This window comes from Buteo buteo, chromosome 8 (assembly GCF_964188355.1).
Source record: "Buteo buteo chromosome 8, bButBut1.hap1.1, whole genome shotgun sequence".
NCBI lineage: Eukaryota > Metazoa > Chordata > Aves > Accipitriformes > Accipitridae > Buteo > Buteo buteo.
In genome coordinates this window covers 17,875,892-17,903,868 of record NC_134178.1, presented here as the reverse complement: position 1 = coordinate 17,903,868, position 27,977 = coordinate 17,875,892, and the positions used below count along the sequence as shown (strand labels likewise).

At 40.1% G+C, this 27,977-nt stretch overlaps 1 protein-coding gene across 1 annotated transcript in view; it reads right to left on the bottom strand.

Annotated features, from left to right (window-relative positions):
• The window catches only part of GRIK1 (glutamate ionotropic receptor kainate type subunit 1), a 174,289-nt gene that overhangs the window by 77,705 nt on the left and 68,607 nt on the right, over positions 1-27,977 (bottom strand). Inside the window, exon 2 of the mRNA XM_075033844.1 lies at positions 1,796-1,963. Coding sequence (XP_074889945.1) covers positions 1,796-1,963 — 168 coding nt within the window. The remainder of the gene's footprint in view (positions 1-1,795; positions 1,964-27,977) is intronic.

Genomic DNA, 27,977 nt, shown 5'->3' with positions numbered 1-27,977 from the left:
TTCCAAATCAGTCAAATGCTAGTATCAACAAAGGTTTCTTTCTCCTTGTGCCTATATCTTAGGCAAAAGAATCCCTCCTGTAGGTGTCTTTTCATTTTTCTTTCCCTCCCATGTCTTTTCAGGCTAACAGACAGAAGATGAAGTAATATTAATTACTTTTGTCCATTAGTAAAATTTACTGCAAATGTTTCTAATAAGGTCTTTATTGACTGGGACAAAGCCCTGCACTGAGTTGCAGTGCTGTACTCTTTGTAAGGTAGTTCTCTGTGGAAAATTTAGAAATTACAGTGACTGGATGAAATACTAAGTACACAAACATCCACAATGAGCTTAGATTTTTTAAATTAGTATTTAGCGCTCTGATAGTAATAGAGTATGACAGAAAATCAATTGTTTTCTGTTTTCAGTCTACAAATGAGTGCTTTACAGACAGCATAAAATGCACAGGTTTCCAAGGTTTAATTCAGAAGGCTTTGTAAAGGATCACAGGTTTTAATGTGCAAATTGCATAAATAATATCAATAATTCATGATGAGAAGAAATTACTACTGTCTGAATGTATTCCTTGTATGTAAAAATATTTATAATGAGCTCATTCTACAGATCAAATGGAGAAGGTACTTTCCCAACAGTCACAGAAGAGATTCTCACTCTACAGGGAATCTAAAATCCTGTCTCTCTGGATTATATGGATTATAAATCCAGCATACTTGATTTTTCATAGCATATAGTTCCAGCATATATCTGATACTTGAAAAAGAATGCAATAAAGAGAATTCAAAGCTATTTTTCATGTTCTTTGAAAGCATTTTCCTTTTTTCCAGTCTTTAGTAAGAAACTGGAGTACCATGAGGAGAATTCAGTAGCTTAGACGTTTGGAAGGTGACAGTTTACCAGCATTCTAGCATGATTCGTGATGTTTATTTTCCAGCCTTCATTTGCCTTATAGCAGACACATCTTTTGCCTTATAGCAAGCATATCTTGTACCATTGACAGTGATAGATGTTATAGTGAACTGCAAAGCCCATCTGCAAAGTCTTAGCAACTTATGAGTCTTTCTTCAGACTTGTTTGCATGAGATCGTGTGCACACCATGTAATTCCAGGAACCAGATTGCTGTAAATAAAATTTTAGCAAACTTCAAGGTTGCCTCCTAGAGGTGAAGAGTTACACTGTGCTTGAGGAGAGTTGCGACTTTTTTCCCCTTTCTGTTTTGGTCTGCAAGTAAATTAGATGCAAGTAAATTGGACCATAATTTTCCCTCTGAGAATAATAAAAGAATAGGCAAAAAAACTCCAAACTTGTCCACTCCAATTCTTATAGTCGTTTATCACAGAGAAACTTACTTCTACGTCTAGCCCTCTGAAGCATTAATATTTCAGGACAGGGGGACTATTGGCCTCTGTTCTTAAAAGTACAATAGAAAGAATTTGTTATGAATAATGGATATCTCTGTGTATGTGTGCGTTGTGACATCCCACTGTGCTCCCTGTTAGTCCGTGATCATACTCTGCAGAATTCCAGGTGGCAAATCTATCTTTTGGAAAGAAAAATGGGTTGGACTTGCCACCTTCCATCTGGGGCTCTTAGCATGCAGACAGTATGTAGGTGTTTTATCAGAAACTAGATGACAAGTCCAAGTCCAGCTTCATTCTTAGTTCAGATAACTTTGGAAGATGAATTTTATGTTACCATTCACATATACATGTTACAATTGGAGCAAAAAAGGAGACCAGGCCGGGGAAAGGTAGTATAGAACATGTGTGTTACTGACAGAGTAATTGAGATAATTACCTCTTCTGGAGGCTTCAAAACTATCAAAAAGGTTAATTCTCTGGATGTCATAGGTTAATGTGGTATTAGGCATCAGTGTTCTGTTTCTATTAATGTTGGTGACTGCAAACTTGAAAGCCAATTCTTCAATATTAACAGGTTCATTTTCCACAGTTTCAAATATCCCTCCTGTTGAAACAGAGATAAATGAGAAGTATTATTCACTTCTTCATCACTGTACATAAAAAGAGAAAAATAAATTATGAGCAGTAATAATCTGAGTGTTCATAAAGGAAAACAGTTAAAATCGTTAAAAGCACTACAGCAAAAACTTATTGGATCATTAGTTTTTATCTACAGTGTCACTGTAGGTTAACTCAATATCATGAATGCTGCTTAGACAAACATCTGTGAAAGATGATGCATATTTATTATTCAGGCTTTTCAAAATAAAATTTTTAAATGCTTGTGAAAACTTCTATCGAATTCCCAACTAATGAAAGTAGTGATATTCATAGGTCTTGTTCCCCCTGCTCCAATCTAATCCATGTTTAGAGATGAAACTTGGATGTGTTGGAGATGTTTTCTGAAGTGTTTCTGCAAATCTTGGCAGTACAAGATCCACATTCAGAAGTGACTTAGGAGTTTGAGTAGAAATGGACTGAAAGTTTCCACTCGAGGCTGGTGTTTTAGTAGGGCTTTGGTTTTTTATAAAACTTAGGCAACGTTGTTGGCCATTTATCAGTTTGCTCAGGGACAGGTGAGAATTTTTACTTTTTCAAAGCTCATTGCTGAATGAAGTGAATTTGTTGATATAGAACATAACTGAACCACACACTGCTCCCACAGATTTCACCTCTGTGCCAAAGTGTCGAGTGATCTCTCCAGTGGTGTAGCATCTACCAGTATCATGATGACACTAGTTTAAAAGTCTTCTTCCAAGGACAGTGCTGAATCTAGCACGATTGCTCTCAACTTCCTATCATTCCTCTATACTCTTCTTCCAACATCTATTTTGAACTATTTGAACAAAGACATGTCCCAACCCATTCTGTCCAATCCCAGCTGGGCAACTGCTCTTTGAGTGCTGCTTGATTTGTCAGAACTTTTCTCTACATTTCAAACTGAAATTGTATACACTTCCTGTTCTTTTTTAAAACAAATGAGGTGAATCTGAGCTTTTCTTTAACCTGGAAGCAAGTTTTCCAGAAGAGGACCTGTAAATAACCAATCTGAATTTTGGAAGCATTCTGAATGCTTTGGCATATACTCTGAGATGGGGAAGGTGGCTATGTTTCAAGCCAACAGGCTGTCCCACTTATATGGGGATGTCTACTCCCTCTAGCCTCTAGAGACTTTATTATGCCAACAACACATTCAGGCTGTCTAGGAGCACTGGGATTTGATGAATGCATAACAAACACAGCTAATTTGAAAAAAAAAAGAGCTCCTTTAAACAGCAATCTCCAGCTTCAGTACTTGATTTTGCAAGTATAATTTACTCATTTAGTGCAAGTCACTAGAGAATACTTTGGATTTCTCAGTTACATATTTTCGCATTTCCCCATGTGAAATCTGAGCCCTAGATATTCACTTTATATTTTCTGAGCATCAGAATGTGTTCAGCTAATGCACTGCAATCTCTTGCAATTTTGATGTCACCAGTGTAGGAATAGTGCAGTTGTTAGTTGACAATCAGGAAATGGGAACACAGTGGAATTAAAACCTGTTTCGAATTTTAACTCAGCAATGAAAACACTGGTGGCTATCAATCCCAAGTTGGTAATGTAATCTCTAGCTACTCTTGAACACACAGCATTATATTATCTCTCAAACCCATATATAACAATACCTTAACATGACTTAGGCAATTTTGCCAACTTAAGCAATTTTCTTGTTCACTGTATCTACTTCTCATTTACTATATGCATGTATTAGAACCTTAAAGACTTTCTGTTTGGGTTTTTTTTCCCCTCCATCATAAAATATACAAGTGATTACAGGAGACTGTGACACAGAGAAATAGCTGAAAAAAAAAGTTGAAGTGCTGGTTTTGGAATTGAATGTAAAACCTCATGTGGAATGTTGAGAGTCAGCAGGATTTTCCAGATTTACAAACTATAGGATTAGCAGAAGGAAAAAAATCTAATGCCTGTTCATTCAGATCTTATAATTCCTCATCCCAATGATGATACCAACAAGTTTACTACTTTTCTAGTTAAATAAAATTTGCTTTCCCTGCTTTCACCTGAGGCAGACAAGTATTTTTGGTTAGCTATAATGCCAGCTTGGGATTGGGACAGCAAGATACAACTGTTGTATTTTGCTTGGACCCTTACTAGAATTAGCAGAACATTGTTTTGTAAGGCAAGGTGGAAGTCTGAGTATAATGGAGAGCCTGAGAGAATTTTCTGATAAGACAGGGAGACCACCATCTTGGAAACTATTATTGTGCTGGGCTTGTATTAATTTCTTTTTTCTTTTTTTCTTCTTTTTTTTTTTTTTTTCAAATTAGAACAACTTCTTTCAACCACCCTTGAGGTAACCTTCATAACTGTACATACACAAGCACTTTCATGTTTTAGGACTAGAACTTTTTCTAGACCTCTAATCAGTTGCCTATTAAATGGAGATTAATATTAATTGATGTATATCTGTGAACTATTTATACTTCATTAGCAGAATTTTGCAGAATTGTTGCTTGGTCCCTTTTAAAAAAGAGTAGAAGTTCGCTGGACAGAGGGAAGGAGTGGAGGGAAAGGAGGAGTGATGGAAAGAGGGAAAGCATTGCATGGATGCGTTTCCTAAGCAAACTAATCAAAACTGCATATGTACTATCACATACACATCAAATATATTCAGATAGGTCTCTCTGAAAGTCACCTGTATAATCACTATGTTGGTACCCCCTCAACATATTTTCCAGGTTCCTTTTGTACGTGTTAACATAGCAGTAAAGCACAGATGACTTTGGTTACATGCTTTCATTTGCTGGTGAGATACTCTGGATAGGTCTGGTGTAAGAACAGGACAGCTAGTCAAGAGGTTCATAATCTTACACAGAAAATTTAGTTCAGCTGACCTGGAGATGCTGAACACGGGGCCATTTAAAGTCTCTGAGAAGTAGTACTCCCTCTCCTTGCTAGGACGGGGAAGTTTTGAGACCACAAAAGTCATTCTTCCAAGTCAGCAAACGTTTACTTGACTGAATGAATGTTCTCCTGACTAAACCCTAAAGTAAGCACAAAGAGCCATGCCCTGCTGCCCATGAACAAAGTTCACAAGACAGTTTATGGAGGAAGTTTTGCTTACTGTGAGTGAAGTTTGGGATAGTTGCACTGTGAAAAGCTTGAACGGTTACCTATTTGAGCTTGATTTTTCTGTTGGGACCTATGTGTGCAAAAAAGAGTTGAATCAGTCTATAAATTTGCATCACAAACAAGCCAGCAGATAAAATCTGGCTGTTCTGTGCTGTTGTGTTTTCATCCATGCATCCTTAATGAAATCTAGCAATTTAGTAAATAGTTCCTCTTCCCCCGTGTCCTGCTGATGACTTACAGTCAAGCTTAGAATTTATTGTAAGGTCCAGGTTAAAAAAGAAATAGCAGAGTAAGTGACAAGTTTGATGAAGAACTGTTTTGTCAGATGATTCATTTAAACAAAGTAATTACTGTACAACATTTTAAAAACAAATTAACCACAGGATTCTACAAGGGAAGGAAAAAAATCAATATTAACTCAAGATATAAATAATGCTCCAGAAATGAGGCTATTATTGCTAAGCACAAAAACAAGCACTGGCTTTCAAGGTAGGCTGCTGGTAGCACATACAAGGGACAAAGCTTAAATTTTTGGGTCCTCCCTTTCATCTTTCTCCCCTCCTTCCCACTTACTCAGCCAGATAGTGAATCTGCTGGAGCAGCTTCGGCTGACCAAAAGCTGCCTAGTCCTGGTCAGTGGCAAACCTGACCTTTCTTCTGCACAGGCACTACATCTGCCCCCGTTATGAGTGGGATCGGCTGCCTGAGTCAGCAGGAACCTGCCTACCCCAAACCAGGTAAGTGCCAGAGCTATAGGGGTTGCTCTGCTTCACATGGATGTCAACACCTCCCAGAGGCTGTTTCACCAGTTACAGCTGGGGAGCAATCCCAGATGTAGGTTACCCCATCCTGTTGCACACAGGGAGTAACTCTCCGCCAGCCACATGTGAGCACATCAGTGGGAGAAGCCCACGTTCATGTCAACTTAACCAATAACCCTCCTTCGGCTCATGTGTGTGAGGAAACCTTTCACTTTCAGCATTTAATTTATAAAGGGATGTCTGCAAGCATGAAGGAAAAAGCTGTATCTGCCCCTACTTTTAATGTAGCTGTGGAAAGTAAGAGGAAAATGACTACTTGGCTAATGTTGCTCTGACAGAAATAAGGGCTGAGCCACACGAGTGACTGCTCAGCAGAGAGGATTGAGAAATGCTAGTCAAACTGACCACTATGGCAAAGCATCAGCCCCATTCATCCTCTGAAGATAAAAAAATTCTACAGCAAGTAAAATGTCAAAAATATAAAAGCACACCTCAGTAGGCACACCTGAAAAAGCAGCTCCAGTCCTTCTGAGCAAGCTAATGTTTCCATTTAAAGGGGCCATCATGGACTGAGAGAGTTTCAGAAAAGGTCACAGCTGAATCCATTTCCATACCTCTCAAAGGGTCTCAACATTTTGCTTCAAGACAAGGCAGAGCTAAAAGCTTATTATTGGAAAAATTCTCCGTCTCTGTTTTAAAGCCAGTCATAAACAGCAACAGCTAAAAATTGATGCCCTTTCTGACGGCAGCTATCGACCTGTCTCCCTGGGCTTCTTTGGTCAGGTTTCCTCAATGCAAAATATCTCACTAATATATTTTAGTCCCAATACAGTGGATGTAGTATATTTTTTTTTAGCCATGTATACATAGAAGTGCCTGAATAGCCTAGAAGGAATTTCTGTGATTTCAGTCAGTAGTATCACTTTGATGCTTTCAAAGTAAAATGCTAACTTTTCAAAATATTTTTTAAAGTCATATTCTGCTTGCAGAGAGATTTTCCTGACCTACTCCATAGCAAACATAAGAACAGCATCTTACGGCATTGGGGGTTTTTTTTGTTATTTGCTACTTCCTGTTAAAATACTACATAAAGCCAGATGAAATGGAGGTAGTCTTACAAAGACAGTACTGATAGCCTGCAAAAAGAGGTGTGAAAATGCCATGCTTTTTGAGGGTAGTCTATATTTTCTTCTGACACCTAAAGGAGACCAAAAGAGAAAAAACGTGTTCTGCTCTTAAGCCAGCCTGAGACCCAGTGGTCACCATAGATATGCCAAAAAAAGCAGTTCTTTTTCAGAGGTAGATCTTGCTCTGGGACATGCCTGTGTTCATTATCTTGGTGGATAAATTTCATATTTCCCAATTAAATTTGTTAAAAGTCTCTCCAGCTCACTGGTGGCTGTGTGAGGCGGCTCTGTGGTAGGTCCATGTACATGCTTACACACCAGACCAGCAGTCAGCCTCGCTTTCACACCAGGAATCCACTGTGTATCACCTATTGAACTGTCCTCCTGACATTTTTTAATAATATATGTTATCACTTACATAATTCTCTCTACTTTTGACCAGTGGAAAATGCTGGCAGTGTAGGGAAGTAATTTGCTTGTACTGTTAAAATAGAGAAAAGTGTTGCTGAATACCAGATACAGTATTCAAGGACCATAAGTCAAGCCACCAGATACAATGAGATTTAAAAGATATATTGCTGGGATTTTTATTTGCTGCCAGATTTTCATCCCCCAGCATACCATCTGTTTCATACAGCCAGCAGTCCCAGCAACTTAAAAGATGATAGCTCAGCTATTCATATAGGCATATGACTCCAGGAGTAGCCATATTAATACCAGCATCAAGTATTTTGACATTTCGACAGAAATTAAAGTGAGAAACAGGTGCTAAAAAACCTGAAAGCTGTATGTTGTTTACATTCTTATTCAGGTTCTACCTTCAAAAGAATGCTGTTTGAAAACAAACATGCTGACTATGCAGTAAAAAATGTTTGAAATGTTAAAACATACAGACTAAGAAGGATAGTGGAGGCAAAATATAGTTAAGATTACAATTAAGATTTTCCTTATAAAGACATAGGTATTTTTCCCTTTACTAGACAAAAAGAGGACTTTCTGTGGCTTACAGCTGTTTCCAGTTAAGGATAAAACTTTACTTCTACAAGGCTGATGTCCAGGTTTTCTTTTCTTGCTCAAAGGATATCCTAATTTCATAGTCTCTCCTCCTGGCGAGGTGTTTGTTGCACAGGATGACATACTGAATAAGCAATGTGGAAGCACGGGGCCCACTGGATGTCATTGCTCCATCTCAGTGCTTTGAGCCACCAACAGCTTTCAAAGGCAATCCAGTGCCACGACATGCAGGTGATTTGCTAGCAGGATTTCCAGAAACATCTGAACATCTATCTCCTGAAGGGATTTATGCTCTGAGAAGCCTCCCCTCCTTTCCATAGCACCGTCTGAACACCAGGAGGTCCATGAGACCTCATTAAAACCCATCTGTCAGTCACTGAAGAGAAATTAGACTTAAAATCCTAATGACTGTGCAGCTATGTGTCACTGGTTTCCCAAAAGAGAAGCTGTTGCTGATGCCAAGTTAATGTAGGAGATTCATAAAGCCAAATTAGCATGCAGTTTGCCCTTGCTCTCTGTCAATATAGATATGGACTCACACCGCTCTGCTGGTGGGATGGCTATGGACTCACACACACCTCTCAAGCTTAGTGGGGCTAGCAGAGTGGTAGGGGTAGACCTGCTAGCCCAAAGAGGAACAGGGCAGAGCAAAACAGTGTTTATGAAGTTTTTTTCTGCAGATAATGTCCACTTACAGAGTTATAGAGGGTGCCACTTGGACTGAAACCACTCACTACAGGAAATCCCCCCCGAGCATTTTTTTCCATCTTTGCCTCTGACCAGAGGACATATTCTCCTGTGCCATGAGGAGTCTGAGAGCCGGTGCAAGTGCACTCATTACAGAGCTAAGTCTGGGCATTCAGCTGACTGGAAAAGAATAATCAAATAAGTTGTTACTTAAAGGCTTACCTTTAACAGACAGTTTAACAGTATCTTTCTTTTTAAAGTTAGCTCACTGACTGTGTAAGATTAGTCCAGAAATTAGCTATTATTTCTAATTTATACATGACCTAAAAACTACTGTTATGTGTTTGTACATATGAAAAAAAAAGTTTCTCATGAAGAATCATTAACGATCACAATCCTACAACAAACAGTAATTGCATTTTACATTTACAAATCCAGACCAAAGTGGGTTTGCTCCCCTAGGTTTTTGTGGAATTAGATGCATGGGGTTTGCATTTGGCTCACAGAATGCAAACTGAACACATTAGCATTCTTTGCACTGGTGAATTTAGCCTTGCAACAGGGACCTCTGAATTAGGCAGCTATTATCATCCTCATTTTACAGACAGTGAAACTAAGAGCTTGAGCGACTTTCCTACCATCACTCCCTCTTCAATCTGTTCAAAAGCTGTTTTGGAAACCTTCCATACATTGTGCTCTGTTTCAGCCTATTCCCGCCCTTTTTCAAGCCCCTATTCTTACCTCAGCATTCACCACCTTTGCATTCACCCAGCCTCGTTCCTGTCCAGTATGCCTTTAATCTTGTTCCTCATTGCTATACCCTGCCAAATGTTACTGCCGTTTCCTTGCCTATGCCAGATCCTGGGTCTGGATCCTTTTCCGTTTGTAACCCATCATCTGTCTGTGGGCTCCTCCTTTTAGGATGCACTTCAAAAGAAACTCGAAGCCCATACCCTTCCTCTTTCTACACTCTACCTTCATTGTTTTCAGCCATCTGAATCTAAAATAAAAGATGAGATAGTAAGCATAGAAGGGCAAGTGTCTTGCTCTCATGCTCACCTGGATTTCCTGCCTCTCTCATCCCCATCTCTGCATTTGTTTCCTCTGCTGTCTCTGCAGATTGCAAGCTTCTCCAGACTGCAAGAAATTTGCAACCAAACTGAATAATTTGGAGCAGGGCTGGCTTTGTGAGGTTGGAGTGATGGTTGCATTTTCCTTTCCATGACTGCGTGGTAGGCTTGGGAAGCTGAAATCTGGGACAGGTTCATGACCTGAAACCTGACAAAGAAAGATGGAAGGGGGTGCAACTCACATGTCAAATTCAGCAAATGTGAGGATATTTTTTTTAAGATTAGATTTGGTTTTAGAAAGGTCACTGAATATTTGACAAATTGACTATCTCCTAGGTTCAAAACTGCACATCTGAAATCCACCTCTGGGCATGGCTTTAGGATGTGATTGTATCCCCGTTGCTTCTGTGAAGATTTTGCTCTCAGCTTTAACAAGAGGTGAGGTACGGTTTGTCAGGCTTTGCAGTCTGATTTAGAATTCTCTTGATTTAGACTGAACTCTCACAGGGACTCAGCCTTTCTGTTATTTTCATGCAACATGGTTAGTGCTTAATTACACAGCGATGAAACTGGCAGAAATCACATTTTGGTTTCAGCCCTCATGCAGACAGGTGCGAGTTCTGTGACTGCTGAAGAGCTGCAACCCCTTATACCAGGTCTGAATGCATAACTCACAGCAAACAAGGCCTAGTTAAAGATTGAGATGAAGAGTACAAAAGAGGGAAAGGATCTTAAATAGAAAATGTTAAAGCACTTCCCTATCCAAAACCTCTATGAGAGCCAGAGCTGGAGTTTTATAATTATCTGCATTCTAGCAAGGTACTGCATCCAGCAATGCTTTTATTCTGTGGAAAGCAGAGGGATAAAAATATGTATGTGTGTATGTACATATATAAAAAGTTGAGCTTATTAAGATACAAAGATCTGCCTTTTCCATTGGGATTTAGTTGAGTTCAGCTTGTGAGTTTGGAGATATTTCCCAAAGGCTCAATTGGCATGATTCATGTTATAGAATTTCGAAGTAATGAACTTTTTCTTTTTTTAACTGGGAAAAAAAAGATTGACCCAATTCAGGTATCTCATTCAATACAGTAGCAGTACTAGCTGGAAACTAAAGGACATTTTAGAGGTGCAAACTCTCTATTTAATAGAAATTTAAAAAACTATTTCCTTGCTGTCTTTATTTTATTGTTTTCTCTTGATGCACAGGCTAATCAGGAAGTACTGAAAATGCAGAATAATACATATGTTATTTATATTGTTTGCTGTTCTTCCCCCTACATAACCATACCTACTTGGGCAAACTAGCTATCCATGCATTGCAGCATTAATTTCAAACAAGACAAAAACAGGAGAGGGAGAAAATTCGTTCTAATTACCCAGTTACACATGTAACACTGGGTCCCATCAGTTGCTATTTCTGGCCATGCAGCAAGGAGGAGGGAATAAGAATTGTTTCCCTTCTCTTCTTGCAGCTAGAATAAGGCAGATGAGCCTTGCAGAGACCAGGGTTAGATTTTGTGTGGGATGTTCTTCCCAGGAGCAAGGCACTGGCTAAAGCAGCATACACAGAGTTTCGGCACCCCACTTTCCCTCACATACGATCTGGCCCGCTTTGCAGAGCATGGCTTGTATGCTGTTCTTTGCAAAAGTACATGGCAGATCAAGCTGCCTCCTTCAACAGAACCACATTTTAATCAGGTTGTGTGGTACTAATGGAGCTGCTTTCTTCAGAGCTCCCCAGTAGCCCAGTGAAACAGTGGTTTCATTCCCTTTTTTTAAGGCTCCCAGCAACAAAGTAACAAGCTTTTAAACTTCCCTCCCCATCATCTTGTTCAGAAGAAATAAGACTTTACTGAAGGAGATAAGTGTTTCTACTGATTTCAACAGGTTTTGATAAAATTCTCTCATGGCTGAGCATTTCTCCCACCATGCTTTAACAACTTAAATAGTCCCACTGGAAGAGAAACTTACTTTCTGGTGTCTTTTTCAATCTTTCAGAGCACTACTTCACAGATACGTTTTTCCTACATATCTGTCTAAGTCAGAGGATGTCCCTCTGAGACATCCAGACATCTTGACATATTAATTGCTGATCATGTGCTGGACTACAAGGTGCTTCAGAAAATTGAAAGGGATGGAAAGGCAACATGAAAAGTAGAGAGGAAGGAACAATCACAGAAAAACGCCAATGTTTATATTAAGGAATAAGGGAAGGGAAAAAGAATTTCACAGATATAAAAAGTAGATGAGGAGAATGGAGAGAAACCTGGTTGAATGAAGACTAAAAGACTGATGGCATTGAGCTGTGGAACTTGCTGGAAGTTTTATTTACTGATTTTTATCTGGTTGCATCTCAAAAATATTAGATTGCTTAAAAAATATAGTAAGATTTGTTGCAGATCCAAAGTAATTGTACCTTACATTTGAGGAAACCTTGACCCAAACAGAACAATAGAGACCCTATCTAAAAGAACAGCAAGGAAAATTGAATTCAGAGGGGTTTCAACACCTGCGTTTATGTAGGCACCTGGTTAAAACAGGAGGTATATCTGTGCAAAAAGTGCTTTACCACCTTCCTTTGCAGTGGTTACAAGATATTACACTTAACAGAAAGTAGCAATCAATACAGTATGTGCAGCCATTTTACTACTTTTTCTGCACTGTGACAGCAGAGGACCCATAGAGAGATGTATAGATTCATTCGACTGAAATCCTCAAAAGGTTCCTCTGGAGAGCGATCCTGAGGTGTTAGAATATAGCCTTACTATAAAGCAATTGTGACTTTGCATATGCAATGAAACTACTTCAGGATTAGCCATTTTTCTCAAGCTGTTACACAGAAATAGAAAGACATTTCAAAATCCTAGACTACACTTTGAAATGTGCGTTATTCAGTAAACAGCATTTTTATGCATAAACATGAGGGTTATATCTTTAAAAATTATATACTCCTTCTTTTCATGAGTGCCCATTAAGCACTATTATCTGTAAGATGCTTAGGAACATAAGGTCTTTATTAAAGCTGAAGAAATCTGAGCTTATCCTGAAAAAGCATGGATAAAGTCAGATCACAGACTATCCAAAAGTACATCCTTTCCAGAGAGGAGGTTGTGGTGGAGGGAGGTTAAAGTTGGTAGGGGGGGACATTTTAAACTCAAACTTTAGTCAATCGCTCTTTTCTTTCTGAAATTCAGCTGTCACAATTCCCCTAAAGGCAGTGCTACCTATCAATCCAAAAATGATTGACATAGGGGATGCCAAGAAGCCCACAGCTAGCAAGCTACAGCAGAGATCTTAATTTATAAATTACTATGGACACTTTGCATTTTTAAGCATTCAAAAAATAGTGTCCTAATCAAGAGTTTAAACATTAAGGATACAAAGGTTACATTAGCTTTTGCTGTCACACAGTGTGCATGAAGTAATAGTGAATTTTTACTTTGCTTTCCTTCTAATATGCAACAATAGTTTATGGTAGATTCCTCTGAGTCTGAAGTTGGTCCTCTCACCCTGGAAGAAAGGCTTAAAATCATTCAGCTAAAATGGAGAGGACTCCACCTGTGACTGTCACCACCCTTCCTTCTCCCGTGGTGGCTGGAGCTCCCCCAGGGCTCTTCACTAACCCTGCCAAAGTCTCGGCTCACGGCTGGAACATCTGCCCCACTGGTACAGGCAGTAAATGCAGTCGGTGGTGTAGGACTAGCCAGAAAACAAGAAACCTGCCTCAGTTCTGGTGTCCTTACCCTTCTCATCAGAGGGGAAAATGAGACGTCTCATACCTTTTTTTTGTTTGTTAAGGCAATACGAGAGACTTGTGTAGCACAGGGCAGCCAATAACCCGGGGGCTAGGACAGTGGCCTGAGATATGCACCCCCTCTCTCCAGCCTCACTGGGAAATGCCAGCCTATGCCCCAGAAAACTTTGTCAAATGGCGACAGTATGGATCTGTTTCTGTGAAAATGCCTCTCTCCTGCATGAGGCAACATCCTGTACTCTTAACACCGAGTAATTGAATCAGAAATCTTCCTGATTCAGCTTCAGAAGTACACCAGAGACAACACCTCGGAACTTCTTGGCACCTTCCACTGCTGTCCACACCTCTAACCCTGGGAGACGTAGACCCCCCAGAAGAGCACAGAGGAAGGGGATCAGTGTAGGGATGCTGTTATTCCCCACTCCTCCTTCCTCAGCATCCCCTTTCACTTGCACTTTCTCAATGTGCAGCCCTAGCCTTGCTGCCTTTCTTCTTTTCAGGTCTGCTCAGCTTCATTTAGATGCAAACTGGGTTTGGCCCAACAGCCATTTAAATACGGCTGTTACTGAAATAGACCATTGAGCCAAGTGTGCTTCAGTCATCATCAGACTGAAATGATGGCATTTTTTGTAACATCTCAGCAAAGGGGAGCATCAGCTATTAGATAAAGGTGGATGCTCAGAACCCAGAAGACATGCTTTAATAAAACATAGCCAGCTTGACATATTGCTTGCTGAGCTTGTCTTGGCTTACAGGGAAACTATGTAACATGTCTATTAGGAAAAGATTATTCTTTGGAAGAAGCCTTTGACCTCCTCTGACAAAAAAAAAAAAAAAAAAGCTAAGGACCAGCACCCTGTATAACCCCTCTGTGAACAGAGTGTGTTCATGCTGCAGCTATCCTAGTGGAAGACTTTCCCAAGCCTCTTTTACTGCTCTTTTGCACAGCTGAGCCTGTTGCAATATGACAGAAGGACTTGCAGACTTCTAGAAGAGTGACAAAATACAGGTAAGAGTGCCAGAAGCCACTGAGATCATGTCAGGTATGTAATTAGGGAAGTAGATACCTGAAGTTTAAAAACAGAAACTTAAAAAAGACATAAGTGATTTAATTGATTTTCATTAAAATAAATAAATCCCCTCACCTTTATCTTTTGTTGGTATAGAGGAAGGATATAAAACCAAATGTTACCAGGTTTCCCACTGGATCAATTATTTTGACTCTCCTGAAACTCCAAGCACGCCATTGGGATGGGGTACTTCACTGACAGTCCCCCACGGTTTGTGAGATGCAAGGAAATTGGCAGGTTTTGCTCAGGATTTACCTATTATTCTTTAAACTTTATAGAAATATATTTTCTTCCATCCTGCTGGATTATTCTGTCCCTCTCTTACTAGCATTAACATAGTTTCATCCTTAAATCCTCAAGCATCAAAAAGGTACACATAGAAAATGAGCTGACGTTTTTCTAAACAAGGTATTATTTATATTGCAGCCTCAGCATAGCAGGTGCTTTAAAGAAAAATATCAGGATACATTTTCAGTCTTGAAAAGTATAATGTCTAAGTAGGCTTATCTAGGATTATGTTTTAAGGGTGGGGGTTGCAGATTTTGTGACCAATCCACTCTTACAAGTAATGTTTAATCAGCACCTGCATTTTGAGTTCCCATATTTCTTTATAATAATAATGATTGGCTCTTGAAAAGCTGCTTAGTTGAGGTGTCTGCAATTTAAAGCTTTCTTGGTAATTATCAATCTGGAACATTTCTATTCCCCAATCTACTGAGGGCCATTTGTGTCTGAAAAATATCTTATTCACATCTACATTTGCAAATGTTAAAGTAACAAGTGTAAACAGAATACATCTGCACCTAATCACAACTTTACATGAAGTGTTAAATCATACAACTTCAGCAGAAATTTGGACTGGGAACCCAAACAACTACAGGAACAGGTTTTTTGTAATGTGACACCCCCCCCCCCCCCCAAAAAAAAACCATACATTCTTCAAAAACTCATATTGTAGCAAGACTGATTTGAAAATACATAGAATGCGCAGAGGAAACCAAGACTTCTCAGCAGTGTTAAACCATCTGATGGAAAAGCATATGGTGTTGAAATTCCTATGCATGTTGGAGTCTAAGTTAAAGGGGATGTAAAAGACTTAACTCCAGAAATTCTTGCTTTGGGGGAACTTCCCAGGTTGTATCATCACTTTTCTTAATGCTGAATATCCCTAGGGGTTCATTTTAACCAAGTTTCCATTTGCATGTGAATCTGGGGACTTGAGAGGCTCCTATTCAAATCACTCATGAAACCTGTAAAAGCGGTATCTTTTAGGTAAGCCACTTTCATGCTGTGTAGGCAAATTTCAGGATACCTCAGCCAGAAATGTTATAACCAGATAAAACCCAGACATGAAATGTTTAACACTTATAACTGGTGCATACATAGAAATGTCTTTCACCAGCAATCATACTCAGATTGAGGCATTCTGTTGCTGGGACTTACTACCCGATTCTCAGGACTGAATTCAATATAAAACTGAGTAGAAAAGCCTGTAGTAGCTACATTTGTTTTTCTTCTTTTTTTCTTCTCCAGAGTGTTTTTGCAGATAGCACTTTTTTCTGTGTTCCAAGAGCTTCATGCAACAGATGTGATTTGTCTGAATGGGATCTGTGAAAGACTCATAAAATTCTTTAAAACTAACAAAAGCCCTCATATGTGCATACAGCCCTGCTTATCAACAAGCATTAACCGAAAATTCAAAATGTATCCTAGTTTATATTTGGTTGCAAATGAAATTATGGTAGCATGACTGTACACAAGGATCCTTGGATTTTTATCACAAAGCCTAGGTAGTCTGTTCTTGCATTAGCAAAGATTTCAGTAGCAGTGATTTGGCTGAAACAACATGAAGATGTACAAAGTGCACTGGCCATTATCTGTTTCTTGTGCAAAGATGCCGTACGTATGCAAATTTCACATTCTTGAAAAGATTTGCTTGTTATGTGCAATCAGTATGTTAGCAGTTGTGCACACTTTCACAATGCATGCTTAAAATTGTGCTGCACTGAAAATATACTTTTAGATTTTAGATCTCTTTGGTTGTTTTATCCAACATTCTGTCTCTGCAGGACTATTTTCTTCCTTTTTAATTTTTTTTCCTGAGCTAGCCTTATCTGTTATAGGCAATCATTGTGATTGAAGCCAGTGTCTTCCAATTGACTTCTCTGAGCCATGGATCAAGCCCAAATATTGCAAGAAAAATTCTTACAGCATATGGTACAGCATTAGATACTCTATCTCCTCATGGCTAATCACTCAAACAGCTTCAGGGGGAACAGCTTCATCAGGAATTATTAATGCTAGTTAGAGATGTTAGTTATTATAGATATTACACTTATTTATTATATTATAGTTATACTTGGTTGTAATTATCATAGCTATTGATAGGAAAGTTAGATATGTACTTTTTTTTAAAAGCAGGAAAATTTGATTATGGAAAATTTTACAAATGGGTTGAAACTGTGGCACAGTATTAAAAGAATAAGAAAAAAAATTAAAGAAAGAAAAAGACAATTCTCTAAAAAACTAGATACAACATCTCTGGGCTCCAGGAGGTGAATATGTGAGTTACTCAGTCATTCCTCAGATTTTTAAAATATAAAAGCTGATGCTACTAGGTATGGCTATTATTTTGGGGTTTTTAGCCTCATAGCTTCATTGTCAGAAATTTCAATCAAAAGCCCATAAAATAACCTTGCCATGAAGAGGAGACAGTAATTACTCATAATTAGTACAGTGTGTAAAGTATGGCTTTAATTCAATTAAATAATTCCATAATTTATGGAATAAATTATGGCCATAATGGCCATAATTTCAATGTGTTACCATCAATCAGGAGAGAAAAACTTAAATTTCAAAATAAAATTAAAAATTCAGCTCATGAGACATTAGATTATTTTTCCTTGCTCAGTGACTCACTTTTCCTTTCTGTGCGTAAAATTTCCTATACATTGTGTTAGTTTGAATTTTCTTGACATTTCCTACATTTGAACAGGCTTAAATTTTTTGGAAGCTATATATTAAGTCTGTTTCAAAGTGACACCAAGGCTGGCCTTCCCCTGAAAATCAAACAGAGCTTGAATTGAGCTCCTCATATTTACACATTTGAAAACTTCAGGGTGGGTTACCATAACAAGAGGATGGAGATCGTTTCAGGTTGCTGAAGCTGTTGCATTTTGCAGCTGTGGAAACTGGAGAAACAGAACTGCCTGAGTGACTTCACAAGCTCATGTCAGGAATGAATTGCAACTCTAAGAGAGATATCGGACTGAGGTTTTTAGATGCTCAAGGTCACTTAAGAAGGCCTTCTGAGGGGAATGCAGAAGAGCTCGAGGAAAGCAGGGTGTAAAAGAGTAGGTGACTAAAAGGTCTTCTAAAGTGGGGCAACCTTGTCTTGCAGATTATCATATAAACTCTTCAGATTCAGGCAGGCACTTGTAGGAAGAAACAGACTATCTCTCAGAGTATGTGATTCTTGTCCCCATGATGTGAATGCAACTTTTTGCCCTTTATTCAACAAAATTAGTATTTAACCCCATATGCACATTCTTTAGTATTATCATATTGGTTCCAGTAAGTCAAGAAATAAGCTATTACAGTGAAACCCTGCTATTTAAACACTTGCTGAGTAGTGCAGATGTGGCAAAGTGGCTGCTCAGGTTTACTGTGTTAACACATCCTTTCTTCCCTTTATGTTTTGCTTAGTTATTTTGTGCCTACAAAATGCTGATACCTGCTGAGCATGACTCTGATCTCTGTATCACTGAAGTTTCTCAGGCTACCTCTATTCACCGTCCTAGGTGACTTACTTTCAACATACACTAAAGATAACAAGTGAGCCAGGCTTGTTGATTATTGTATTAAAAGATGCACTCAGTGCAGGAAGCATAGCAAGCATAGAGATGTCTCCAGTTCCAACCTTCCTTAACACGCAAACCTGGAACATCACCAATGCGCGTGCCACCTGGGATGGACAAGCCTCCAAAGACCCGGGTGCCCATAGATTGGTGAAAGTTTCATACGACATGAATCACATAGACAGAGGGAGGGGTTTTTCCCAAGGATGTGACACTTAACAGAATGCTGTATGATTTCAAAAAACAGAGACAGTTTTAAAGACTATAAGCCAGAATGCTACTCCTTGACAAGTTGTCATTTATTCAAATCAACCCTGAGTGCCTTTCTGAAAGATGTGCCACAGTCACATAGAAGTTACTGGTCTCAGCTTTGAGGTAAGGGGATGGGATTCTGCTGTTTGTTTATGATGGAAGATAGGTGTGGATCCTCTAATGATCCTACCAGGCCCGAAACTTTATGAAATTCTAAAGGCAGTAATAAATCATACCTGAGATCCCAAACAAGAGGAGGGATGCTCCTATGTGTCAGGAAAGCTTTCTTTCACAGTTATGTATGTCACAACAAACTGGGTAACAGAATTATGTGCACGTGTGGTTTTCACTTGGTGACAAAACAAGCATTGCTTCTAACTATGTATGTTTTCTGTGAGATACTGAACATTGAAAAATGGTCAAATTAACAACCACAATACATTTTCTATGTAAATTAAATGCTGTGCAGACAACACTTCTAGTGATTATAGCTCTCTCTGTGACATATGTTTAATGATTTAGATTGGCTCCTGTTGAGAGGGATTTAATTTAAGGCACTTATGGCATTGGGCTCAAATTATTTGCAGGAGTTGATTGAAGCTTATGTTTTACCCTGCAGCTTGTGTTCAGCTAAGGATCATCCACTGAGTACATTTCATTTATCTCTTGCAGGATCTAAACTGTGGGCTTTTGCCACAGTTTTCTCTCTCCATACATATTGTTTAACCAGTTTCCAGCACAATCAGCCATTGTTGTAAAATCAGATGTGAGAACAAAATTGCTGTATTCTTGTATTTGATTTTCATTTATTTAAGTGTTAGGTCTGCAGTTTTTAAGGCCTCCTCATCTATTTCCCTTGGCAGCAGGTTTTAGATATCTAGTTCCCATTAATATTAGGAAGAACTAGTCATCCAACCCCTCAAGAAGCTTTTAAACTCTGCACTTTTCTGTCTATCTGTATCATTGCTCATCAATGAACTGCTGATTGTAGGAACCTGTGGATTCAGAAGTGTCACCATCACATTTGGTAGCAACTTAAACTTAATCTGAGGTATGCAGCTACCAGTAACCTTCCCTGTGATATTATCTCCCCATGTTGATAAATTCCACTAAGTAGTGTTTTGCATCCATATGCTCTCCATAAAACATCTGCAGATGCACACATGCACGTGTCTTCCTGGAATGACATGGGAGCTGAGTGCATAGCTTTCACTGAAGTTGTTTGAGTGTGAAAGTGTGATTTTGATCCCATATGTAAAAGTCTTCCATTAACTTTTTTGGCCTTTGGATTGGCCCCTCAGCATTCACTGGTCTGGCCCTTATTAACAGTAATGATTGTTAAATCCAGGGGGAGGGTGGGGAATACAGAGTGCAGATGAGAGTAAATAATCAAAATGAATGTGTAATTTCCCTGTAGCACAATGCCAGCTGGCTTGGAAAAGACTGAGGGCAACTGAAGCAATGGTTATTTTATTATTGTTTGAATACTGGATGGTTGATGGTGCTCTTCAAATTTGTCAGGTAGTTTACTATTCTGTTCTGGTTCCCAGTTCTGTGAAGGAGCGGGTTACTCTTGCAGGACTGTTAGTGCAGGCTCTCCAAATGTCTAAAGGGGACTACAGGCACTTGTGCATGTTAATTAGTCCCTTAATGCATGTGGGGAAAAAAAATCCAGCTGTTGGCTGCTTGTATTCGAAGAAACTGGTAGCGGTTGTGGTAGCGTGATGGCATTGGGCAAGCGTGCAACACAGAAACTCAAACTGCTGCACTGCATAGTTTTGACCAAATAATGACCATGAAGCTTGGAGAACTTCTTTGCCTCTAAATCACATTTTTTGTGCCAATGACCCCTTTCTTTTTAAAATCCAGCCTGTACAAAGAAGACTTGCACTCCTTACTAGCCTAGAAACATTCTGAAAGCACTTTTTCCTCAGGGGGAAGAAAGCTAGCTTAAGCTTTGTGCATCACAGAAACCCATCTACAGGTAGCATGTAGGAGTGGCACCTCCCCATTGCAGAAAATTGCCATTCCCATCACTAGAGCTATCGCTGCAATCTGAGTCCATGTACCAATAAATGCTCTGACTCAGAACCAGGATGTCCCCTCAGCTGACTTGAAGCTAATTATACATGTCTTCTGGGTATTTTACATTTCTTGCAGGCAGTGCAGATATGTCCAGCTAAAGCAGATGTAAAATACACGTTGAATGCTCAGTGAAACCCTAAGAGAAATCTGCCTGTGATTTAAAAGAGTATTAAAAAGAAATTAGCTAAATGCGTTTGAGAGGAGAACAAGCACTAAGCATATTTAAGGAAAAGAGAATAGTTTTCACACACTGCATGTGAAATTTCACACTTTTCAGTGTGTGGATATCTTGTAAACCTTCATTTTGATTTTGTTTTGCTCCCTAATGATTATTACATTTGCCTTTCACAAAATATGGAGTATTTTCTGGGACACAGGTTTGACTTTATATTCACTGTAGCAAATACAATCTTTGAAATATAAAATTGTTTCAGACAATTTAAATACAGCCTGTAGTTTTATGGTATTAACTATCAATTAAAAGAAATTGAAGTTATTATAATATGGCACCTCCTGGACAGTCACTGGCAGAAGCATTACTGCTGGGGAGTTTGGAGGCACCTCTTTAAGTGATGCTCTGCTAAGTCCTGGTCCTGGAAAAGTAACTTGCAATTCCGGGGATAGCCACTGACTTTCAATGAGCATCAAGAAAATAGGAGCCTCAGGAAATAATACTGAGAATTGGTATAACTGAAGGGTCAATTGCATATAAATAGTGAGTGTATAATAAATTATTCTATTAAAATAAAAAGATATCTTTCTCAGATCATTTTGCTGAATACATAAACCATAATCATACTAGCCTTCAGAATATTATTAAAAATTTATGCAAATCAGAAATGCTGGATCCAAAATCCAGCTCCCTAAAATCAACCAAACCCCAACTATAGACAAGAAGTTTGGGTGAGATTGTGGGTATGAAAATCTGAATCTTACTGTTCCCATTTATACTGGAGTTCTGACTTTTGACTTGCCTAGAAGTAGGGTTCAGCTACAACTCCAGATCTGAGCATAGATGTGGACTGAAAAGAAGATATAAAGCCATGGTTATAACTCTTCTTTTACAAAAAATATTTTTTTAAATCATTCCTCCTCTTCAGATTGTTTGCTATATGAAGGACACAACATATAAAATTGCCATGTCAGGAATTCAGTCGTATTCCTTGTTCTTTCAGATAGCACATACATTGTCCATAATCATGGGATATTCTACTTTTTAATCTCTGCCTTCATATGGTTAATCCTGCCAGAAATAATACCAGTTAATCTTGACAGGATTTCAACATGTGGTTTTAGTGTGCCAAGAAATTATTTCTTAAATCATTTAAATCATTTTTCGAACTCAGAAAAAAAAGGAGAATTTATGACCTTTGGAAGAAGGAGCAGGCAACTCGGGAAGACATGAGATGTCATGAGGTTATGCATGGAGAAAATTAGAAGGGCCAAAGCCCAGCTAGAACTTAATCTGGCTACTGCCATAAAAGATGATAAAAAATGTTTCTATAAATACATTAGCAACAAAAGGAGGGCTAAGGAGAATCTCCATCCTTTATTGGGTGCTGGGGGAAACATAGTGACAAAGGATGAGGAAAAGTCTGAGGTACTTAATGCCTCCCTTGCTTCAGTCTTTAGTAGTAAGACCAGTTGTTCTCCGGGTACCCAGCCCCCTGAGCTGGAAGACAGGGATGGGGAGCAGAATGAAGCCCCCATAAACCAAGGGGAAATGGTTAGCGACCTGCTACACCACTTAGACACACACAGAGGTCTGTGGGGCTGGATAGGGTACACCCAAGGGTGCTGAGGGAGCTGGCAGAAGTGCTCACCAAGCCACTTTACATCATTTATCAGCAGTTCTGGCTAACCGGGGAGGTCCCACCTGACTGGAACTTAGCAAATATGACGCTCATCTACAAGAAGGGCCAGAAGGAGGATCCAGGGAACTACAGGCCTGTCAGTCTGACCTCAGTGCTGGGGAGGGTTATGGAGCAGATCGTCCTGAGTGCCATCACACAGCACATACAGGACAACTGGGTGATCAGGCCCGGTCAGCATGGATTTCTGAAAGGCAGCTCCTTCTTGACTAACCTGATCTCCTTCTGTGACAAGGTGACCCACTTAGTGGATGAGGGAAAGGCTGTGGATGTTGTCTACCTAGACTTTAGTAAAGCCTTTGACACCATGTCCCACAGCATTCTCCTGGAGAAACTGGCTGCTCATGGCTTGGATGAGCGTACGCTTTGCTGGGTAAAAAACACCTGGTTGGATAGCTGGGTCCAAAGAACTGTCATGAATTGAATGAAATCCAGTTGGCAGCTGATCACAAGTGGTGCTCCCCAGGGCTCAGTATTGGGGCCAGTTGTGTTTAATATCTTTATCAACAATCCAGACAAGGGGATTGAGTGCACCCTCAGCAAGTTTGCAGATGACACCAAGTTGGGTGGGAATGTTGATCTGCTTGAGGGTATGAAGGCTCTACAGAGGGATCTGGACAGGCTGGATTGATGGGCCAAGGCCAATTGCATGAGATTCAACAAGGCCAAGTGCCGGGTCCTGCACTTGGGTCACGGCAACCCCATGCAGCGCTACAGGCTTGGGGAAGAGTGGCTGGAAAGCTGCCCAGCTGAAAAAGACCTGGGGGTGCTGGTTGACAGCCGGCTGAATGTGAGCCAGCAGTGTGCCCAGGTGGCCAAGAAGGCCAACGGCATCCTGGCCTGTATCAGAAATGGTGTGGCCAGCAGGAGCAGGGAGGTGGTTGTTCCCCTGTACTGGGCACTGGTGAGGCCGCCCCTCGAGTGCTGTGTTCAGTTTTGGGCCCCTCACTACAGGAAAGACATGGAGGTGCTGGAGCGTGTCCAGAGAAGGGCAACTGAGTTGGTGAGGGGCCTGGAGCGCAAGTCTTATGAGGAGCAGCTGAGGGAACTGGGGTTGTTTAGTCTGGAGAAAAGGAGGCTGAGGGGAGACCTTATCGCTCTCTACAACTGCCTGAAAGGAGGTTGTAGTGAGGTGGGTGCTGGTCTCTTCTGTCAGGTGGCTGGTGATAGGACCTGGTGAGAGGAAATGGCCTCAAGTTGCAGCAAGGGAGATTTAGGTTGGAAATTAGGAAAAATTTCTTTACTGAGAGGGTTGTCAGACATTGGAATAGGCTGCCCAGGGAAGTGGTTGAGTCACCATCCCTGGAGGTATTTAAAAGACGTGTAGATGTGGTGCTTAGGGACATGGTTTAGTAGTGGACTTGGCAGTGCTAGGTTAATGGTTGGTCTTGATGGTCTTAAAAGGTCTTTTCCAACCTAAACGATACTATGATTGTATGAAATTTGTCCTTTGTGAACTCTGACATGTTTTTTCCCTATTGTGGCTAAATTTTTGTTGTACACATTATTTTGTGAGAGAAGGTAGACTGAAGGTTTGAATTCTAGAAAAGGCAGTAAAAATGTATTATTAGGCATTTAGAATTCATTTTAGTTCAATAAAGCTTCAGCAGTAAGCTGAATAAGCTTATTAATATAAGAAATTGCTGTTGATCCTTGCTACATTTCATTCATTGTGTGAGAATTTGCAAAAATAAAAAGCAGGAGAAACCAGAAGAGAATTCAAAAGAAAAAGGTCATAAAAAATTTTCTGACTGACAAATTCCTGTTTCCTTAATATTCTGTTTATTTTTTCAAGTGCTAGCTGGTTAGCTTATAGAGCATAATTTAGATCTTTTCAAAGGTGTGTATATCTTTAAAATCTTATTCTGTGGTAACTAGACACTTTTTAAATAGTAAATGATCCCAGATGGCATGTATTCAAGAAGTCTGGGGGGAAAAAACAGCAGAAAAGCGAAGTAGCTGAGCTGCTAACAAAATGCGCAGTTTCTCATTAGTGTAGGCATCATTACAAGACTCAGAGGTAGCAAACACAGTTGTACTAGTTTCCTGAAAAAGGTGCTTGGGACTGATGTTGAGAATTACTAGCAAATAACCTGATATATATCTTTTTAATGATTAATTTAAAAATTAAACTAATTACATTATTCTTGCTATTCAGAAAAGACACCTCAAAGCTACTGTGAATACTCTCTTGAAAATATTGGTGCATCATGCAACAAAAGTCAAAAAGGCAAATAGGATTGAGAGTTTTAGGGAAGCAATACAGACCAGAACAGACAACACTCCCATAGCAAGGCACAAATTCACACCTTGGTCCCTGTCTTTTTAGATGAATTGAAACAATGACAGATCCCTCTGGCTGCCATGGTATATAAAGCCCAATTTTGTGCATCGTTACCAGAGGGCAGCCCTGTTTTGACTTGGAGCAGCAGAGGCCAGCCCTACAGCCTGCTTGGCACCACGGACTGCCTTTCCACAGGACACCCACTCCAGCCACCTGGGGCAGACCCAGAACGAGAGTAGCAGCGCTTCTGCTCCTTAGTGGGGACACTCACTTCCTTAGCAGAGAGTTTTGCAGCCGTGTATTTCAGGACACCAGCTCCAACCTAACAGCTTTCCCTTCGTCCATATGCAGAAGACAAATGAAGCCCCTGATGCTACCGTGCTTGCCAGTACATGTGTCTTGCCATGGCCAGAGGTATACTGTGTGCTCGGCCGCCATGCCGCAGGCCATGCTCTTAGCAGCAAGAAATCATAGAATCATGGAATGGTTTGGGTTGGAAGGGACCTTAAAGATCATCTAGTTCCAACCCCCCTGCCATGCTCAAAGCCTCATCCAATATGTCATTGGGCAGCTTCCCTGGGCAACCTGTTCTAGTGTCTCACCACCCTCACAGTAAAGAATTTCTTCCTTTCATCAAATCTAACCCTTTTTCAGTTTAAATCTGTTACCCCTTGTCCTATCACTACAGTCCCTGTTAAAAAGTCCCTCCCCATCTTTTCTGGAGGCTCTCTTTAAGTACTGGAAGGCTGCTATAAGGTCTCCCCAGAGCCTTCTCCTCTCCAGGCTAAACAATCCCAACTCTCTCAGCCTGTCTTCACAGGAGAGGTGCTCCAGCCCTCTGACCATCTTTGTGGCCCTCCTCTGGACTTGCTCCAACAGGTCCATGTCCTTCTTATGTTGGGGGCCCCAGAGCTGAACGCAGTACTGCAGGTGGGGTCTCACCAGAGAGGAGCAAAGGGGGAGAATCACTTCCCTCAACCTGCTGGTCACACTTCTTTTGACGCAGCCCAGGATACGGTTGGCTTTCTGGGCTGCAAGCGCACATTGCCAGCTCATGTCCAACTTTTCATCCACCAGTACCCCCAAATCAAAGTTTCTCCTTATTTGGCAGAGTCCCCCCACACGCTTGTCAAACAGACCTGGAAATTGATAACAAACCCTCACTTGGCTTTGAAAATCGGTTTCTTACTATGTTGGAGGTTGCTTTTATTCTGCCCCATATCCCTTCTGCTGGGGGAAGATGCAGGTGAGGGAAACCAGGGAAACGCATGTGGCTGCGCCTGGTGTGACACCAGCTCCTGCTCTGTATCATGTGCCAGCCTCAGGGGGCTGCAGTAACTTCTGCCAGCTGGTGACAGCCAGGAGCAGCTTGTCTGCCAGCTGCAGAGGTGCTGCAGCCACACCTCCTACTGCCATGCCTTCTCCCAAAGGCAGTGGCAAGGGAAAAAAAAGGAAGAAGAGGAAGAGGAAGAGGAAGAGGAAGAGGAAGAGGAAGAGGAAGAGGAGGAAAAGAAAATGAAAAGGGGAAAAGGGTTGTGAAAGGGTTTATGATGAGGGTGGTGAAACACTGGCACAGGTTGCCCAGAGAGGTTGTAGATTCCCCATCTCTGGAAACATTCAAAGTCAGGCTGGACAGGGCTCTGAGCAACCTGATCTAGTTGAAGATGTCCCTGCTGATTGCAGGGGGGTTCAACTAGATGACCTTTAAATGTCCCTTCCACCCCAGACCATTCTATGATTCTATGATGCTATGAAAAGGAAAAGGAACAGGAAAAGGAAAAAAAAAAAGAAAAAATGAACAAAGGAAAAAAGAAAAGGAAAAAAGCAAAGGGAAAAGGAGCAGCACTGTAAGTCACTGCATTAGCTGTAGGCCAGCTGTGCTCCCAGCTGAGACACCTGGATGGGTTTCCCTCAAGAGCAATGATCAAGGAGGAGGCAGCATGTCAGGGGACAAGGTGTCCTCAGGAATCTTTTTCCGAGAAGGACAAAGCTGCATGATCCCTCTTTCCCATTTTGGGGTATAAATTGTGCTGCCTAAGAGTTCTTATTACTGCAAATGCCTCCTCTTGAAAGCTGTTTGTGGAGTCCACATGTTTAATCATGTCCATCTCATCAGGATGTGAGAAAAACTATTTCTCCTTGCCTAATGTGGCAAATGCTTTATTTCAGCAGTGATCTCTTTTAACTCTTCTACGTGTACTTACTGAATGAACAGCTTGCTTGTTTAAGGCATTTTATGGCAATTAAAAAAAAATAGAAATTAATCTCTTTCTCTAAAAGCCCCATGTAATGTTTGTAAATGTTTTAGTGTGGAGGTTGTGCATTTTTACAAAAACATGTAAAAATTAATTTCATTATGTTTTTGTCTTGGAGGGATCTTGCCATATGCCCTACATAAAGCCAAATGAATTTAGGAAATGGTGACATGAATTTTACCTAAATTTCTCTATGACATTCATCAAATTCAAAATTAAAAATCAGGTTTTTGCACAAAAGGAACATAAGCACAAGTTCATTCATTTTTTTAATTTTTTTTTTTTTCACTGAAAATGAAGACATGAGATCTATCTGAAAAACGGTGAGGTACACGTTTCATGTTATCAGATTTAATTCTTAGTAAGACAAGAAAGATGACATATTTATAAATTACTTGCAGAATAAGCCTGAATCACACTTTACACAGCAGTCATGGTTGAAGTCCTGGCTCATGGAGGTTTTGTTATTGACATCCAAATGAGTAAAAATTTCATACGTGGTTTCTGAAGAAATGTTTTCTTTGTCTCTCATTATGCTAAGACCTGTATGTCTAAACTTTTGCACATGACTGCTCCTACTGAGCTCAATGGGACTAAAGTTAAACCTAAGCCAGTGCATACTTCTTTGCATGGTAGGTGTTACAGAGCTAAAATATTCTCATCTCAGTAAAAAAGATTTTATGCAGATGGATGCACAGCATGGGTCTCCAAACCTCGGAAGTTATATGTGTGTGTAAAATCAGCCACTTTTTTTTCTATATAGAAGAAGGACAGTTTTCTCACTTTTTTCAGG